This window comes from Astyanax mexicanus, chromosome 4, assembly GCF_023375975.1.
Source record: "Astyanax mexicanus isolate ESR-SI-001 chromosome 4, AstMex3_surface, whole genome shotgun sequence".
Lineage (NCBI taxonomy): Eukaryota > Metazoa > Chordata > Actinopteri > Characiformes > Acestrorhamphidae > Astyanax > Astyanax mexicanus.
In genome coordinates, this window is record NC_064411.1 from 55,855,128 (window position 1) to 55,872,517 (window position 17,390).

The 17,390-nt window shown below is 32.8% G+C and overlaps 3 protein-coding genes across 4 annotated transcripts in view; 1 reads left to right on the plus strand and 2 right to left on the minus strand.

The window, feature by feature from the left end:
• Positions 1-10,770, minus strand: part of LOC103033981 (gastrula zinc finger protein XlCGF7.1-like) — a 61,861-nt gene extending 51,091 nt beyond the window's left edge. The window contains exons 1-2 of one of the 2 annotated variants that reach the window (XM_049476674.1): positions 10,660-10,770; positions 6,168-7,682 (exon numbers count right to left, since the gene is read on the minus strand). In XM_049476674.1, the coding sequence (XP_049332631.1) occupies positions 6,878-7,498 (621 nt within the window). In that variant the 5' untranslated portion in view covers positions 7,499-7,682; positions 10,660-10,770 and the 3' untranslated portion in view covers positions 6,168-6,877. Of the gene's footprint in view, positions 1-6,167; positions 7,683-10,659 lie in introns of those variants that run through there. The other variant, XM_049476673.1, reaches the window with a different exon arrangement.
• On the minus strand, positions 1,383-3,934 carry LOC125780483 (zinc finger protein 436-like). The gene is made up of 2 exons (XM_049476706.1): positions 3,799-3,934; positions 1,383-2,624 (listed from the first exon to the last, which is right to left on the minus strand). Exon 2 carries the CDS (start codon positions 2,435-2,437, stop codon positions 1,673-1,675), a length of 765 nt encoding a protein of 254 aa, XP_049332663.1. The 5' UTR covers positions 2,438-2,624; positions 3,799-3,934; the 3' UTR covers positions 1,383-1,672.
• Positions 10,771-12,478: 1,708 nt separating the features above from the next.
• On the plus strand, positions 12,479-15,146 carry LOC103027975 (zinc finger protein 239-like). The gene is made up of 2 exons (XM_049476692.1): positions 12,479-12,605; positions 13,350-15,146. Exon 2 carries the CDS (start codon positions 13,551-13,553, stop codon positions 14,418-14,420), a length of 870 nt encoding a protein of 289 aa, XP_049332649.1. The 5' UTR covers positions 12,479-12,605; positions 13,350-13,550; the 3' UTR covers positions 14,421-15,146.
• Positions 15,147-17,390: the final 2,244 nt, after the last annotated feature.

The window sequence follows — 17,390 nt, forward strand, 5'->3', positions numbered from 1 at the left end:
AGCTGTTTTCATAAAAAGCAGAAATGCTATTTATAAATTCTCTACTGGTATAATAGGCGCTAAAGTGTAAATTGGGTAGTTAAAACTCCTACTAATAAAAAGCTGATATGATATTTGTAAGTTTTATGTATAACGTTAAATCCTCACCGCTAATTTAGCTAGCGCTATGTAGCTAAGATACGCTAAGCTAATCGGCTAAGAGATTTTAGTCGTTTTTTATCGTTTTGAGTAGCATTATCAGTAAGATTAGATGTACCAAATAAACACGTAATTATTATAAAAACACATTAAAACATTGCATTTACAGAGCTGATAAGTGACAGAACATCTTAGCTAAACTATGCTAAGCTAACCTGAGGTAATCTGGCTAATCTGTAGAGAGAGACACATAAATCTTCTGTGTTTTGACTAGTCAGAATAATCATTAAATATATCTTAAATAAAAAACACATTTATGTTCAGGTTTATTTACAGATTTCCTGCTGGAGTTTCCACTAGTCTTAAATATAATTTAACATCTGTGTAACTTAGTTTTGTCTGGTCACTAGTTGCATTTATTTGCAGCTTCATTTGCACTAATCAGACCTTAGTATCAGATGACTTTAAATAAATAAATAAATAAATATACAGCTCTGGAAAAAAAAATGAGACCACCTTAGTTTCTAAATCAGTCTCTCTGATTTTACTATTTATAGGTAGATGTTTACGTAAAATTAACATTGTTGTTTTATTCTATAGACATTTCTCCCAAATTCCAAAAAATATAGTCGTTTAGAGCATTTATTTGCAGAAAGTGAGAAATGGTTAAATAGCAAAAAAAAGATGCAGAGCTTTCAGACCTCAAACTATGCAAAGAAAACAAATTAATATTCATAAAGTTTTAAGAGTTCAGAAACAATATTTGGTGGAATAACCCTAGTTTTTAATCACAGTTTTCATGCATTTTGGGTAACTTTATGCCCCTCCTGAAGAATAGCTTTAATAAGTGGATTTAAGATATACTTAATTGGAATTAAAAGTATTGTAGATGTGTAATGTGAATGAGAGGGAGAAACTAAATGCACATATTGTGAATTATAGTTTCCATATAACTCATTGGAAAAAGGTCATTCTGACTAGTCAAAACGTAATTAGAGATATCCCAACTACTATTTGTCTATTTAAAATATAATTCAAGTAGACTTAATTTAATAATATATATTAGTGATTGTATTCACCGTATCTCCTAAATGAAGCTCTACTGACAGTCTGGAACTCAATGCTCGTGTTGGTAAATTTACCACAGTATGAATAAGATCAGACTAGAAACAATACGAAAACTCCCAATCCTAAAGAATAACATAAAAACATGAAAAGTAAAATGAAAAGACCATAAGTCCAAGTTTAAAATATATTAAAGTTTACTGGAAACCTTAGGTCAGCATTACAGAAACTTACAAGGAAACAAAAAGCTTGTACATTCCGCAACTTGAGCTGGAGGTGAATAAGGACACATAAATGTATAAACATATTATAAACATCAGTTTAAGATAGATTATAGGTAGATAAATGTATATATACTGTTTACTTCATTTTAAATACCATGTCTAAAGTTAACACAATTTAAATATACCTCTAGTCTTTCAGCCAGGAAAAGTTTCCCACCAGAAGAATCAGTGATCATTCAATTATATTAAACATGCATATGCAAGCATTTGTGATTCTTAAATGTACTTAAGTGCCTGAAGCTCTTCTGACAGTCTGGGCACTGATATGGTTTCTCTCCTGTGTGAATGCGCTGGTGTATGATGAGAATACTTAATCGATTAAACCTCTTTCCACATTCTGGGCAGTGATACTGCTTCTCTCCTGTGTGAATAAGCTGGTGCGTTTTAAGATGACTCAATTCATTAAAATTCTTCTCACAGTCTGGGCAGTGATAAGGTTTCTCTCCCGTGTGATTCCGCTGGTGTTTTTTGAGTTTACTCAGTTCGTTAAAATTCTTGCCACACTCTGAGCAGTAATACGGTTTATCTCCAGTGTGAATGCGCTGGTGTTTTCTGAACGTACTCCGTTCATTAAAACTCTTTCCACACTCTGAACAGTGATACGGTTTCTCTCCTGTGTGAATGCGCTGGTGTATTTTAAGAGTACCTAGTTGATTAAAATTCTTCCCACATTCTGAGCAGTGATATGGTTTCTCTCCTGTGTGAATGCGCTGGTGCGTTTTAAAATGACCCAGTTCGTTAAAACTCTTCCCACAGTCTGAGCAGCGATACGGTTTCTCTCCTGTGTGAATGCGCTGATGTGTTTTAAGATGACCGGGTTCATTAAAATTCTTCCCACAGTCTGAGCAATGATATGGTTTCTCTCCAGTGTGAATGCGCTGGTGTATTTTCAGATGAGTCTTGTTAGCGAAACTCTTTCCACAGTCTGAACAGGGATGTGTTTTCTCCATGCCTGAATTTGCCTTAATTCAGATTCTGCAGGTACTGGAAATTCTTCTGGATACCTTGTGCTTAACCTCAGCTTAACAATGATCTTTGTGAAATCTCATGATTGGCTCTTTGTAATGTTAAACTTCAACCATGTTGGAAAGTTGACACTAGGAACAGGATAAGACTTGAACCAAGACAGCAATAATTCTGAAAGAGAAAAAAGAGAAAGGAAGGTCGTTTAACTTTGTCAGTTTCGCTCTAAGGATGCAACAACTAGACGACAAAATCGTCAACAATGTTGACTATTAAAATACATCAACGTAGAATTTTATTGTTCATGCACTGTTAAAATGTGAGGAAACGCAGTACACAAGGTGCTGTAGAGAAAAGCAGGGAGAGGTAATAAGGGCACACATTCGGTTTACTCTCTATGTGTCCCTAAAATGTCTAAACACACCAGATAAGGGACAAGAGAACTGTCTTTTTTCCTGTATATCACAATGGCCAAGGTATCGGGTTACAGAGGCAGCACCACAGCGATACAAATGCAATGCTCAAAAAAGTAACACTAAAATTAAGTAAAAAGCTAATTAAAAAACGAAATGTGATAAACCTCGCAATATAGGAAATAAAAATATTTTTAGTCAAAAAATGGTAATATTTAAATAACAGATAAATTCTCTTAAGATTAACATCTCAGTTTAAGACATTTAAGTATCCTAGAATCTCATAAAAACAACAACATATGGCCTTTTTATCTATCTATCTCTCTATCATGAAAAACAAAACATCAAATTGAATATAACACTGGACAAGGAGTTATACAGCTCTGGAAAGAATTAAGACAACTTCAGTTTCCGAATCAGTTTCTCTGATTTATATGTTTAAGTAAAATTAACAGACAACGTTTCTCCCAAATAACAAAAAATGATGCAGAGCTTTCAGACCTCAAATAGTTCATAAAAAAGTTCATATTTATATGGTTTTATAGAGTGCGTAAATCCAATATTTGGTGGAATAACCCTGGTTTTCATGCATTTTGGCACGTTCTTCTCCACCAGTCTTACACACTGCTTTTGGATAACTTTATGCCTTTACTCCTGGTGCAAAAATTCAAGCAGATCAGCTTGGTTTAATAGCTTGTGATCATCCATCTTTCTCCTGATTTTATCCCAGAGTTATTTTTAAAAAAGAGCGTTTTAGTAAAGGAGATAACTAAAACACTGTAAAACTTTTGAGGTCATCTTGCAACCGCTGTTTACATAGAATTTTGTGAAATTCTATATGTCATTCAGCATTCCAGCTACTGTATTATAAAATAGCTAGTGTCATTAATAAACATAAATACATTCACCAACAGTTTATACAGTGCTGATCTTACTTGTTAACTAGTTGATCTGCTGTTAGCGGTACCGCTTGTTAAAATCGCTCCTCGATTATTCGTATAAACGCATTAATGTCCTAAACCGAATTGTTGCTCAAAGCTAACTAGAAAAAGATCATCAACCGGATCCAGGATAAAGCTGCTTCTGGCTGTCAAAATAAAAGTTGAAGCCGTATTGGTTTAGCTGTTATTTTTGATTCAGCAATAAAATCACAAAAAATGTTACTTTGAATTAAAGTTTATTTGGGGTTTTTTTTCAAACCAGAACTGTTAGGTTAAGGTCTTATTAAATGTAGTCCTAACCAGAGCCAGTTAGAGATGTCCTATAGCAGTGATTTATTCAGAGATTTATTATTATAGAACTTACCTTCATGTTTTTTTTGTTAATTTTTCTTTTTTACTGTTTAAAGATAGTTTATGAAATAAAAAGGTAAATATGCAATATAAAATTTTACACACAGGCTTTCAATGGAATGCAAATAAAAATAAAATTCAATATTTTGTTTAATTTGATTTATTTACCATACCCAAAGGGGGGGGGGGTGCGGCGGCTCCATACTCCAACTAAAAAGGAGTCCTAAAATTCTGTCCAAAAATCCTGGGCTTTGTTGGTACATCCTATCTGACTAACAGTTGTAATTCTCTTAAACTGCTGAAAATGACGGTTCCATGGTTTCAGTCTGGTCCAGCTGAGGGAAATATATATATATATATATATATATATATATATATATATATATATATATATATATTTTTTTTTTTTTTTTTTTTTTTAAACAAAATTAGAAGTTTCACCCGAAATAGGCATGACCTGAAAAAATACAGGAGGTCAGTTAACTAGAAAGGTTGTTTCCTGGAAACTCTGTTTTAGCAGTTCCATATTTATATTAACCTCAGCTTGTAATGAATTAGCAGGCCAGCCATACTGCATGCTAATGCATTGGCTAACTTGTAAGTCCAAGGAATTTTAATGTAATTTTAAAAATGAACACAGAATGATATGACATATGGCAACGACTATGTACACACTATATATGTCAATTATGCCTCTATGATTTGAGAGAAATAGAAAAGAAACTACATGAAAAGACCTTTTAACATTTAATGGCTTTTTTCTGACTCTCCACAGTTTAATATTCAATACCTACAACAAAACATTTTGACTATCCAGAATGACAAATCTGACTGGCCAAATGCTACAATTGGGAACTTTAGTCAAGTTTTTATGTCAGTTTGTGTTGCATTGTCAGTAAGATTAGTTCGTAAAAGGAAGAAAACAAGAAGTCTATGATTACATTTTAAAACATATTTAAATTTACTTGAAAACTTGTTTTAAATGTACATTGACAGGTCAACATATTTACAACTCAGACTGAAAGAGAGATAAAAGCACAGGTGTCCCCTCTCCTAAACAAACAAAAATCTGATAAAAGCAAATACAATTATGTATTTTTTTAATCTTATTTGTTTGTATAGTGCTTTTTACAACTGATGTTGCAAAGCAAATTTACAGAACAGAGAATCAGGCAAAACACTAAACATTCAATACAAAATCCCCAGTCTGTTACGAGCATGTAACACACAGTTTGATGTTCCATATTTAATTGTTACTCTTCTGACTAAGCTAAGTTCATTTTCATTCCCAGTTCTTAAAACCACAAGAGCGTCTTCACAAAACAGCCTTCAGCAGAACATCTCAGTCACCTGCAAAACAACTCTATATTTAAATTAAGTATCTTGTAAAACTCAAAGATATACGTTGGTAAAACAATCAATAATAATAGTGTAGAGCCACTAAACCATAAATCATGTTGAAATATTAAAAGCTGAAATGTGTTCATTTGATGTTGTGAAACATACCATTTCTAACCTTTAAAAAACGCTTTTACTATGGTAATTTCCACCTTTGCAGAACTCCTTAGGTTCAGCTGTGCTATAGGCGAGGATGATGTGTCCGTGTACTTTGGTATGCAGACTAGAGCTTAGATTTGCCACCACTTTCCTCTGGCCGGGTTGGGTCAGGCTCTAGAAGATAGTTTGAGACGTAGGCATCTGTTTAATGCTATTTTTTATATAGTTTTTATATAGAATGTTATAATCACACAGCGCTACAGAGCTGATCCTAAACATATTTCTTACATAATAGGTCTATGCTTCTTCAGTGTTGCAATGTTACTTAACCCTTGTGTGGTGTTCATATTTTTGTTACTGGTTTACTTTGTTACTTGTATTTAATTCAGCAAAATTAAGCAATTTTACATTAAAATGCTTTACACATGCTCGCTTCACCTAAATAGCAAGCAATATAAACAGCTTACATGGTTAATATTTGCCCTTTACCTTTCTTATGTTACATTTCTTTTAAAAAGTGCTACTCTTTTTTTATTAGTTTTTTAATAAAATGTAAAAGAAAATGAATTAAACTCAAGATATGAGTAGAAAATTTGTTTAGTTTCAAATTTACAAATGAAGCAATGTTTATTAGCCCCTGGCCAAACATACTGTATGTAATATAAATGTGTAGTGAAAAAATATGTTTTTCACAAAAAATGAGCCAATGCCAATGAGTTTGATTTAGAAATTTTTTTTTTTTAGTATCATTTGATGAAAAATGAAAACGGGTCCCACAGACCCGAACACCACACAAGGGTTAACATCATTCTAAACAGATTTCGCTCATTCAAACAGCCCAAAAACAGCCAATTTATGGGGCGGGTCGGGCTCATAATGACAGTGTATGGGGCGGGCTTGGGCGGGAAGAACATGCACGGGCTCGGGCTGGGTCAGATTGAATTGTTTGGGCCCAATCTAAGCTCTAACGCAGACACATCACAATATGCTGATCAGTCAATCAATAATACCGCCCCTTCTTCTGACATCCAACCATCTGCATCTAACCACGATCAGAGGCACACTTGTCAGTCCAATCACTTCTTCTTCTTTCCTGACCTCACCCAGTGGCCCTACCAACCTACCACTCCCATTTTTAGCCTTTTTTAAATTTGAGCTGAGAGTGGAGTCAGCTGCTAATGCACTTATAGTTCTTTAACTTATATAAGTGAATTAAGCTCTTCGTTTAACTCTGAGCAGCAGTAATACAGTTTCTCTCATGCTGAGTGCTCTTGTGTTTTTTCAGATGACCCTGTTGAGTAAAACTTTTTCCACAGTCTGAGCAGTGATGTGGTTTCTCCCCAGTGTGAATGCGCTGGTGCTTTTTAAGAGTACTCAGTTCGTTAAAATTCTTCCCACACTCTGAACAGTAATACGGTTTCTCCCCTGTGTGAATGCGCTGGTGTGTTTGGAGACTAGTCGGTGTGTTAAAAGTCTTCCCACATTCTGAGCAGGGATACGGTTTAATTCTTGTGTGAATGCGCTGGTGTATTTTGAGATGACTCTGTCGAGTAAAACTCTTCCCACAGTCTGAGCAGGGAAACGGTTTCTCTCCAGTGTGAATGCGCTGGTGCGTTTTGAGATGATCCTTTACAGTAAAACTCTTCCCACAGTCTAAACAGTGATACGGTTTCTCTCCAGTGTGAATGCGCTGGTGTAGATGGAGATTACTCAGCCTGTTAAAACTCTTCCCACAGTCTGAGCAGGGATACGGTTTCTCTCCTGTATGAGTACGTTGGTGTAGTTGGAGATGACTCGGCCAATCAAAACTCTTCCCACATTCTAAACAGAGATGACTTTTTTCCATGATTGGGTTTGTATTTATTTGTCCGTGAGAAATACCAAACAGCTTCTGCAGGTGCTGGAAAATCGTCTGGATGCCCTTAGCTTAACATTGATCTTTGTGAAATCTCCTGATTAGCTTCAGTGACCGAGAAAAGTTGACACTAGGAGCAGGAGAAGACTTGAACCAGGATGGCAATTTATATATTCTGGAAGAGACACCAAAAAAATACATGTGAAACTAATACGATTTATACCATTACTATTTACTACACAATAAATAACACATACATGCCGTAACATTGGAACATGCACAATATTTTATTAATATTTTATTTCATTATTACATCTCAAGCTCCCCTCTCAATATAATTATTAATGAACATTAGTCAAGCCATACAAGTAGTTTTATTATCAATACTGCATATGTACAAGACATAGAAAAGATTTAAAATTACGTTAGTCTTCTTCCAAAAATAAGTTTCTAAATATAAAAGAAAAAGAGACGGATATAGACATATGTGAGACAAGAGACACAAGACAATGGTGCAATATACAAGTGAGAGTGTAGCAGTTACATTACATTACATTACATTACATTTGGCAGATGCTTTTGTCCAAAGCGACTTACAATAATAAAGTACAAAAGTAACAGGAATTAAGATAACCCATTTTTAGATAGGGCTTAAAGGAGGTCAAAGGGAAATAAAGGGATAGAGAAGTGAAGGAGGGGAAGAAGGAAATGGGGTTAGAAGTAGTTAGTGTGTTAGAGGTGTTAGGAGAGTAAGTGCTCTTTGAAGAAGAGCAGTTAGGTATGATAAGGGGATTAAAGAGGGAATGACAGTACCAGCATAAATAGAACCTGCATAAACAGTAGTGCAAATATAGAGGTATAGAAGCTTAAGATAAGATGGTAAGATGGTGAAGTAAACGAGTGCATACAGTTCTTTAAATAAAAGCTGTAGGGAGAATTTAAGTGGGTATGTAAGTAAAGGAGTAGTGCAGTATAGAGTGTGTTTGTGCCCAAACCAATTCCTAAACCGAATGGCATATTCCGCAAAATAAAATCCATTTCTGTCCCCCAAAAAATTACATAAATAAATGTGCATGCAAAATACATTTTATTATTAAGCATAGTGTCTTGTATATTGAACTAATTGCAAAAGTAAGATATGAGATTAAAACCATTAATAAAAACTGCTTAGAAAATAGCATTTGTTACCTGTCCCCACTCTCTAACTATAAGCTTTACCATGTAATATAATTATTAAAATCCTGTAATGATGTGATTTTTTTGCATTGTTGTGCGACTCAAAATCTCATTTATGGTTTCACTCAGCCCTGTTACCGTAACACATTACCCTGATCATCTGAAACATATGGAACATTCTACAACAGGAAGTCACATCTACAACAGGAAGTGACATCAGCTGGTTCTTCTGAAGATAATGGGAAGACCAAAATTAAGTTCCTTCATTTGTTTTTCTGTATATTTGATCTTATTGTAACTCTGACTGAGGAGCTCAATCTCAACACTCAGTCCTGTTACCTAAATCAATTAATTAATTATTAAGTTATTTGTTTATTTTTAAAATACAAAGTTTGGGAAAGTCACTAGAATGTTCTTAGTGTCCTCATGCTGTTAGAAAAGCTGCCATTTAGTAATTTTTTATGTTTTTGCTAATTCTTTGCTAAAAACTTTCTTGTCCTGTTACTTAAAACATAAAAAGTAACAAGAGAGTGCCAGTAAAAGGACTGAGTAAAGCCCCTTGGCTTATTGATTTATTAATGTAAATATTATTCCTTGACTATTAGTTAATGAAAACCGCTTTTTCCAATTCTGTTTGGTTCTTCATTTATCCATTTGTTTAATAAATTGCCTGATAATAAATTTGAATAATTTCAGGTTTGGGTCTTCTTGAAAAGATAAAAATAGTTTTGCATATGTTAGAAAAATACAATGTGCATGCATATATATATATATATATATATATATATATATATATATATAGGGATTTTTTCTTGTCATAAATATTCATTATTTGAACATATAAATAAAGACTTGAAAGAGAAAATCAAAGAAATCCGTGCATTTTAAATGTCATGTAGGATTATTGATCTGTTGTTCGAATTTTATGAGTATCTGGCGTGATATGTCAAAAAGAAGAAAAGAGATCCAGTCCAAAAATTGTAGTTTCGTCAGATTTATTTAAAGAATCTTCTGAGCACATTAAAAATTGAGTAAAAGATGATTGGAAAATTAATTGGAATAAAAAGAAAATATATAAATATCATTTTTGATAATCGTGATATCTATGTCTATTGTGTTTATTTTTATGTTTGTTCACATATATAACAGTGAACAGTATTTTAGCTCCAGTCATGCTTCAATAACTGTGACCCCATACACAGTGTGAACTAAAGTAGGTGAAGAAACAAGTAAAAGTTATATAATTCCCAAACTAATTATAATAAATGATTATTTTTTTAACAACGTTGTTGCCTTTAAAAAACGTTTAATAGCTTTTTTATTGCTATTCTGTTATCATTTTGTCAGCGGCATTTAATATTCTTAAAATTACAAAAAAAAAAATAGTGTATCGTAATAATTTCTGGGACAGTATATCGTCCACAAAAGAATCTCATCCTGACAGGCCAATTTGGAAGGCATTAAAAGGCAGCTAAAAACCTTCCTGTTTAGCTTAGCTTTCTGCTAGTTCTGTTCCGCTTATACTTAATTATTTTTTTTATTTGAATGCTTTTGTTTTTCTTATTCTTATTTTATAATTTTTGTTTAAATTAATTTTATTCTATATTTTATTTTAATATAAATGTCTTATTTCCTACTTTCCTACTATTTATGAAATAGTCATTTTTAATTATTTTATTAGTTTATATTACTTTTACATTTTGCTGATTTTTATTTTTTTTTATCTTATTGTGAAGCACTTTGAGCTGCATTTTTATGTATGAAAGGTATATAAATAAAGTTTTTTATTATTATTAGATTATTATTATACAATCCTTCTTGATCAAAGCTAAACTAGGAAAAGATCATCAACCGGATTCTGGATGAAGCTGCTTCTGTGTTGTTTAAATGCTGCAGATTTTGATGTTGATGTGTTTCTGTGAGTTTATAAGGAGTAAATGTAGAAGATCGTGTTGAAGAGAGGAACTTCTCCATACCTTCTATAGATCAGCTGATCCTGTTCCTCCAGAGATGTGGAACCAAACCCCCCAAAAACACTCCAGCTGTAGAACCAGAGAATCTCCACTACTCTACAGCTTCTTCTCCTTCTTCTGTACAGGTTATGGAGGCTGCAGAACAACTACAAGATCATTACTGACACCTACTGATCTGGAGTATGAAGCATCACATTAACCCTTTCAGACCTTACATCCATTTTTTCACTTCTCAAAATAACTTATTCTTTACGTAAATTACATAAATCATTTTTTTGCCGTGTTGTTAAATGTTATTATAAGCACAGCAGTTAGCCAGAACTACTTTTTCGCCAGGGTTTATTTTTTGTTTTTTTGTTTTATTTTTTTTTATTTTCTTTATTTTCAAACCTATTGTAGACAAATTGTTCAATAATGAGCTAGCTAGCTAGATGTTTAGCTTTTCACAAAGAGTGAAAAAAAAATCAGTGATTTCTGTTTATGTCACACTGAAAATACAGTTATATTAATGGAGAGCAATTAGTGCTAAATATAGCAACAAAGTCGATAAGTTGGCAACACGGTTTTACTTTATTTGAGAGCTGTTGTCCATCAGAATAGACCATGAACTAGTTTATAAACCAATGAAACGGTAATTAGCTTGTCCCCGAACATTGTGCAAAAACACTGAAGAAACAGTAGTATGTTTGTTTCTCGATAGTTCCTCGACGGTTCTGGCAACATCATCCTGCCAAAAGTCTAGAAGAGGATGAGGAATAATAAAACCCATCCATTTTCGTAGCGGTGATCCAAAACAGATATTGGTTTACCCATCAACCCATCAATAATTACCCAATTATAGGGGTGTGACATATCATATCATATGCAATAATATCGCCAAAATCTTTGAATATTGTGAACGATATGAAACCCTATATTATGGTGCCATATCATATCATCCAGCCCTAATTATGACATCAGGGTACGACTTTTTTCCCGTTTTTATTGCTGTTCTCATTTCCCATTATATATCTACTAGAGACAGATTATATCTGTCCATTATTATTTATTTCACTGCAGTACTGGATCTATATGGAGATATATGGAGTGCATTATTAGTATTGTGCAGTAGTGTATTCTTGAAAAAAAAAATCAGTGTTTTGTCATATTGCCAAAAGTATAGTTATCGCAAAAATACCATGAAATATTGTGATATTATTTTAGGGCCATATCGCCCACCCCTACACAATTATTATTTTTTTTCTTAAATTGAATTAATAATTCACATGAACAATTAAATCAAGAGCAAAACAAAACACAATACATGAACATTTACATACAGGGGGGACTTATAAAAATAGTCATTCTATTTGTTGATCCAAGTATAGACTGAATATACATTTTAATTTCTATTTCAAAAATCAAGAGCAGTGGGATGCTCTTTTTAACTTTTTAACTTGTAATTTATAAAATTACAATTAAACTATTGATCTAATTATTAAAACCAACTTAAACATGTTTCAATGTTTCATGTTACAAAGAAAAATCAGTGTCTATATGATCAATAACAAATCTTACCAAGTTTATCCAAAACATTTTAACAAACTTGCAATGCCAAAACAAATATTACACAGGCTTCTGTGAACACCAGTATTAACAATTTCAGTTCTGGAATGAACAAACAAAATAAATTATGATTTAAATCATTTTGTCATGTGGGTTTAAAATAAATCTGTTGGTTGTAATGCAATTATATTTATATGTTATGGACAGAATGTTTGTTGTATTTCTAAGCTAACAGCTTAACAAATATGCCTTATTCCATTGGAGAACTTTTATTTTGACAGCTAAACCGAATCTGGAGTTCCGGAAGTTGCCAGCTGGAGTGTTTTGTTGGTGTATGGTCCCGCATCTCTGGAGGAACAGGATCAGCTGAATTTATTTGTTAAATTATTCTGCCACCTAAACAGGTACATTTTTAATGGCCTAGACCGATTTTACAGGACATTTTGATAGCTTGACGCATCTATATTAGCCTAAAAATGACAGATTATAGTATAGGAGACATTCACACAGGCCTGATGTTATTTTAATGAGATTCTAGGATATATTTATAACTGTATGAAACCATAGTTTGTTTAAAATTAACAAATAACAATAAGTAATTTCTTATTATTTATGCTATTAGTTTATTTATTAGTGTTTACTTCTTTTAGTATTACTTTTTCTTCTTCTGTGTTTTGCTTTTTTATCACTGTGGTGTTAAGACTCCTAGCATCTGTAACAATACTAGCCCATCTTTTACCTGTTCTGTTAGTTCAACAACAGCTGCAACTCCTTATAAACTCACTCTCACCTGGGGTTAAACACTGAGAATGTGCTTGAATGTGTGATAAGCTGATATACAGTGAGTTTGGCTATTTCCTGTCCCTTATCTGGTGTGTTTAGACATTTTAGAGACACATAGAGAGCAAATCAAAGTGTGCCTCATTACCTCTTCCTGCATTTCTCAAAAGCACCTTGTGTACTGCGTCCCCTCTTACTTTACCAACACATGGACAGTGAAATCTTGCATTGACACATTTTTACGGTCAACGTTATTGATTATGTCAACTAATCATTGCAGCCTTAGAGCAGAACTGACAAATATTTTATCAGGAGTTAAACTACCTGAATTTGTTGCATCTCGCATCTAATTTTTCTTTCTCTTCCAGAACAAATGCTGTCTTGGTTCAAGATTTCTGCTGCTCCTAGTGTCAACTTTCCTACCTGGCTAAAGTTTATCTTTGCAAACAACCAATCAGCAGATTTCACAAATATCAGTGTTAAGCTTAGTTTAGGCACAAGGCGTCCAGAAGAATTTCCAGTTTCTGCAGAATCTGTTTGCTTACAGGCAAATTAAGCCAAATCAAGGCATGGAGAAAACTTACCACTGTTCTGACTGTGGGAAAAGTTACACTAAAAAAAGTCATCTGAAAATACACCAGCGCAATCACACTGGAGAGAAACCATATCAATGTTCAGACTGTGGGACTACTTTTAATCAACTGAGTCATCTTAAAACACACCAGCGCATTCACACTGGAGAGAAACCGTATCACTGCTCAGACTGTGGGAAGAATTTTAATCAACTGAGTATTTTCAAAATACATCAGCGACTTCATACAGGGGAGAAACCTTATTGCTGCTCAGAGTGTGGGAAGAATTTTAAACAACAGACTCATCTCAAAATACACCAGCGCATTCACACAGGAGAGAGACCGTATCACTGCTCGGACTGTGAGAAGAGTTTTAATCGTCTGGGTGATCTGAAACAACACCAGCTCATTCACACTGGAGAGAAACCGTATTACTGCTCAGCTTGTGGAAAGAATTTTAACGACCTGAGTAATCTCAAAAAACATCAGCTCATTCACACAGGAGAGAAACCGTATCTCTGCTCAGAGTGTGGAAATAATTTTACTAAACTAAGTAATCTCAAACGACACCAGCTCATTCACACAGGAGAGAAACCGCATCACTGCTCAGAGTGTGGAAAGAATTTTAAAGAACTGAGTACTCTCAAAATCCACCAGCGCATTCACACTGGAGAGAAACCGTATCTCTGCTCAGACTGTGGGAAGAGTTTTAATCAACCGAATCATCTTAAAACTCACCAGCGCATTCACACTGAAGAGAAATCCTATCACTGCTCAGACTGTGAGAATAGCTTCAGCCATTTATATCCATTAAAAAACACAGGTGCTGAGGTACAATTGGACCATTTGTGCAAAGCTGTCTGTTGATATTCATTCATTGCAGGGTGTCTATGAATTAGTAATGTACAGTTTTCTTCCAGAAGTTTTTTTTAATATTGGCGTAACCTGTGTTCTCTTCTACAGTGAATTTAAGAATGACGAATTCTCTAATGAGGATAATGATAGTTTATTATTAAAGCTTTTAGAACTATTATAAAAAGACTTTCAGAATGCATATTATATAGAAAGTTTACAAATGCAATATTCCCCAGTGAGTACTAGTGCTAGACTATAGATTCCTTTCACTTTAAGCAAAGTGTCATGCTTTATTCTCTCAATAATTGATTGTTTTACAAATAAACATCTAATGGTAATACGATCTTTAATAAATAACCCCTTTAGCTGTCTAATGTTTATCTCACACTTCATGATAATCAGGCTGATTTTGAGACCCTTTTGCTCTTTCTAACAAAAAAAGTCTCCTGATTTTATTTTCCCAAATGATCCTGTGGTGGGTGGAGTCTATAGTCCAATCTTTACTTTTCCAGTTTTCTCCTAGAAGCAGAACTGTCGCCCGATCAAGAAACATAAATATTAAACATATATTATACAGTATTATACGAGTTATACAGAGTGTATATAGGGTATATGTTTGTATTCACTTCTATTCTCACATTACAGTATGTTTAAGACTTATTCAAGTAAGATGGAGTAGTGGGGGGTTTGATATCTTAACAACGAATAAAATAAAAATATCTGTGAAAAATGTCTTTATGTTTGGGGTCTCTCATAGTCTTTTTCTGATCTTTTCAGTTATTATTTCTGACTGGGAGTTTTCATATAGTTTCTATTCTGATCTTGTTCATACTGTGGTTAATTTATCAACATAAGCATTGTGCTCTGGAGAATATGGTGGATGCTGTCAGTAATGTGTTTTTTAAATGCCAAGCCTTTTTAACATTTTTTTGTGTAACCAGCCTTAAAATGCAGATATTTATCATTCTTTTTGGACTAAATATATTACTAAATTAAGTTATCTTATATTATTATATTTAGTTTAATTTGAGTTATATGAAACCTCACATTTTAAATATTTGCTATTAGTTAATGCCTCTCATTTACAATAAAAATATCTACAACACTTTAGTGCAAATGAAACTGGATATTTCTTAACAGCAAATATTAACCAGACAAAACTGAAGTTACAGAGATATTAAATTGCATTTATCCAGAGGAAAGTCTAGCAGGAAATCTAGAAATAAACCTCACATTTCTTAAACTTAGATGTGTTTTTTATTTAAGATATATTTAATGACTCATCAGATTTATGTAGCTCTGTCCACAGATTAGCCAGTTTACCTCAGTTTAGCTTAGCATAGTTTAGCTTAGCATAATTTTACCCAGTTATATATGCTAACGTTACTGATCAGCTCTGTAAATGCTCAGACCCACAGTTTTTTAATGTTTAAACGTGTTTTTATGATAATTCTGTGTTTATCTGTTAAATTATACAATCTAATCTTACTGATAATGCAGCACAAAACGAGAGAGAACCGACTAAAATCCCTTTTAGTCGATTAGCTTAGCGTAGCTTAGCTACCTAGCGCAAGCTAACAAATTAGCGGTGAAGATTTATGTATTATAAAACTTACAGCTATTATATCATATTTTCATTAAAATGGCTTGTTATATGGATATTTACGTTTCTTAGCGTAGTTTAATTACCCAGCTTACACTGTAGCGCCTATTATACCAGTAGGAAACTCATAAATATCATATTTGCTTTTTATCAATCGGCTAGCCGTATTAGCTATTTATTTACCCTACAGTGTTTAATACTGAGGGCTTATTTACGGGTTTAGCAGAGCACACTGTGAAACACACACCCTCCAAATATAGCTAAGCTATGCTAATATAGATGTTTGTTTAAAAGAGATTTACTGAAAAAGCAGATATCTAAAAACGTTGTTGTGTCTCATAATGGAATTAGAAATATCTTTAATTATAATACCGGTTTTGTGACATAATTTAAGATATTTTAAAGAGTTGTTTTAAGTTTCTTGAAAACTTGAACGTTACATAGCTTAACTAATCCAAATGGGCAATTATATATATATATATATATATATATATATATATATATATATATATATATATATATATATATATATATATATATATATATGTCCAGTTATCTGGCCAGATAATTCATAATTTATAATTAAAAAAACAAACAAACATAAAACTGATTAAACCTTGTAGGTGTTTGGAGTTAAATGTTAAAAACAATAGATTTTGCTGTACTCATGCAAAAATAATACTCAATTTATTTTTAATTAGCATAAATACATGCATTCCACTTTAATTAAATTCAAACACTTATATTATTTGATACAATAATTGAAGCCAATTTCTGAAGCCACATAACATAAAAAAAAAAAAATATATATATATATATATATATATATATATATATATATATATATATATATATATATATATATAAACATCATTACATGAATAGCTATATCATTTTTATATTATATAATGGAGTTATTTTGAAATAACAGGTCATTACTTTGAGATTATTTTCAGATAGTAAGTGTTGCAATAAAACTCCAAATAATAACCTATCCCAATATGATGAGTTAGTAATAATATATACCAATATATGAGTCTGTAAATAATGACTTAGTATCTCAAAACAGTGAGACAGCAATTTAACCTAATAATGAGGAAAAATATATATATGTGCTGGATTGTTTTTTTTTTAGGTAGCAGGAATATTTCTTTTTTTTACTAGAAAAGATTTTTATTTAAAGTGATTACTGTTTTATATCAGAGATGGGTGTGGTGAATAAGCAGGTTCTTCTGTTTTTAAATGTGTTGGGATGTATACTTTAATTTAAGATAATTTTCTTTAAAGTGATTTCACTGCAGTTCTCCATCCCTCCAGATCAGTAGGTGTCAGTAATATTCTTGTAGTTGTTCTGCAGCCTCCATAACCTGTAAAGAAGA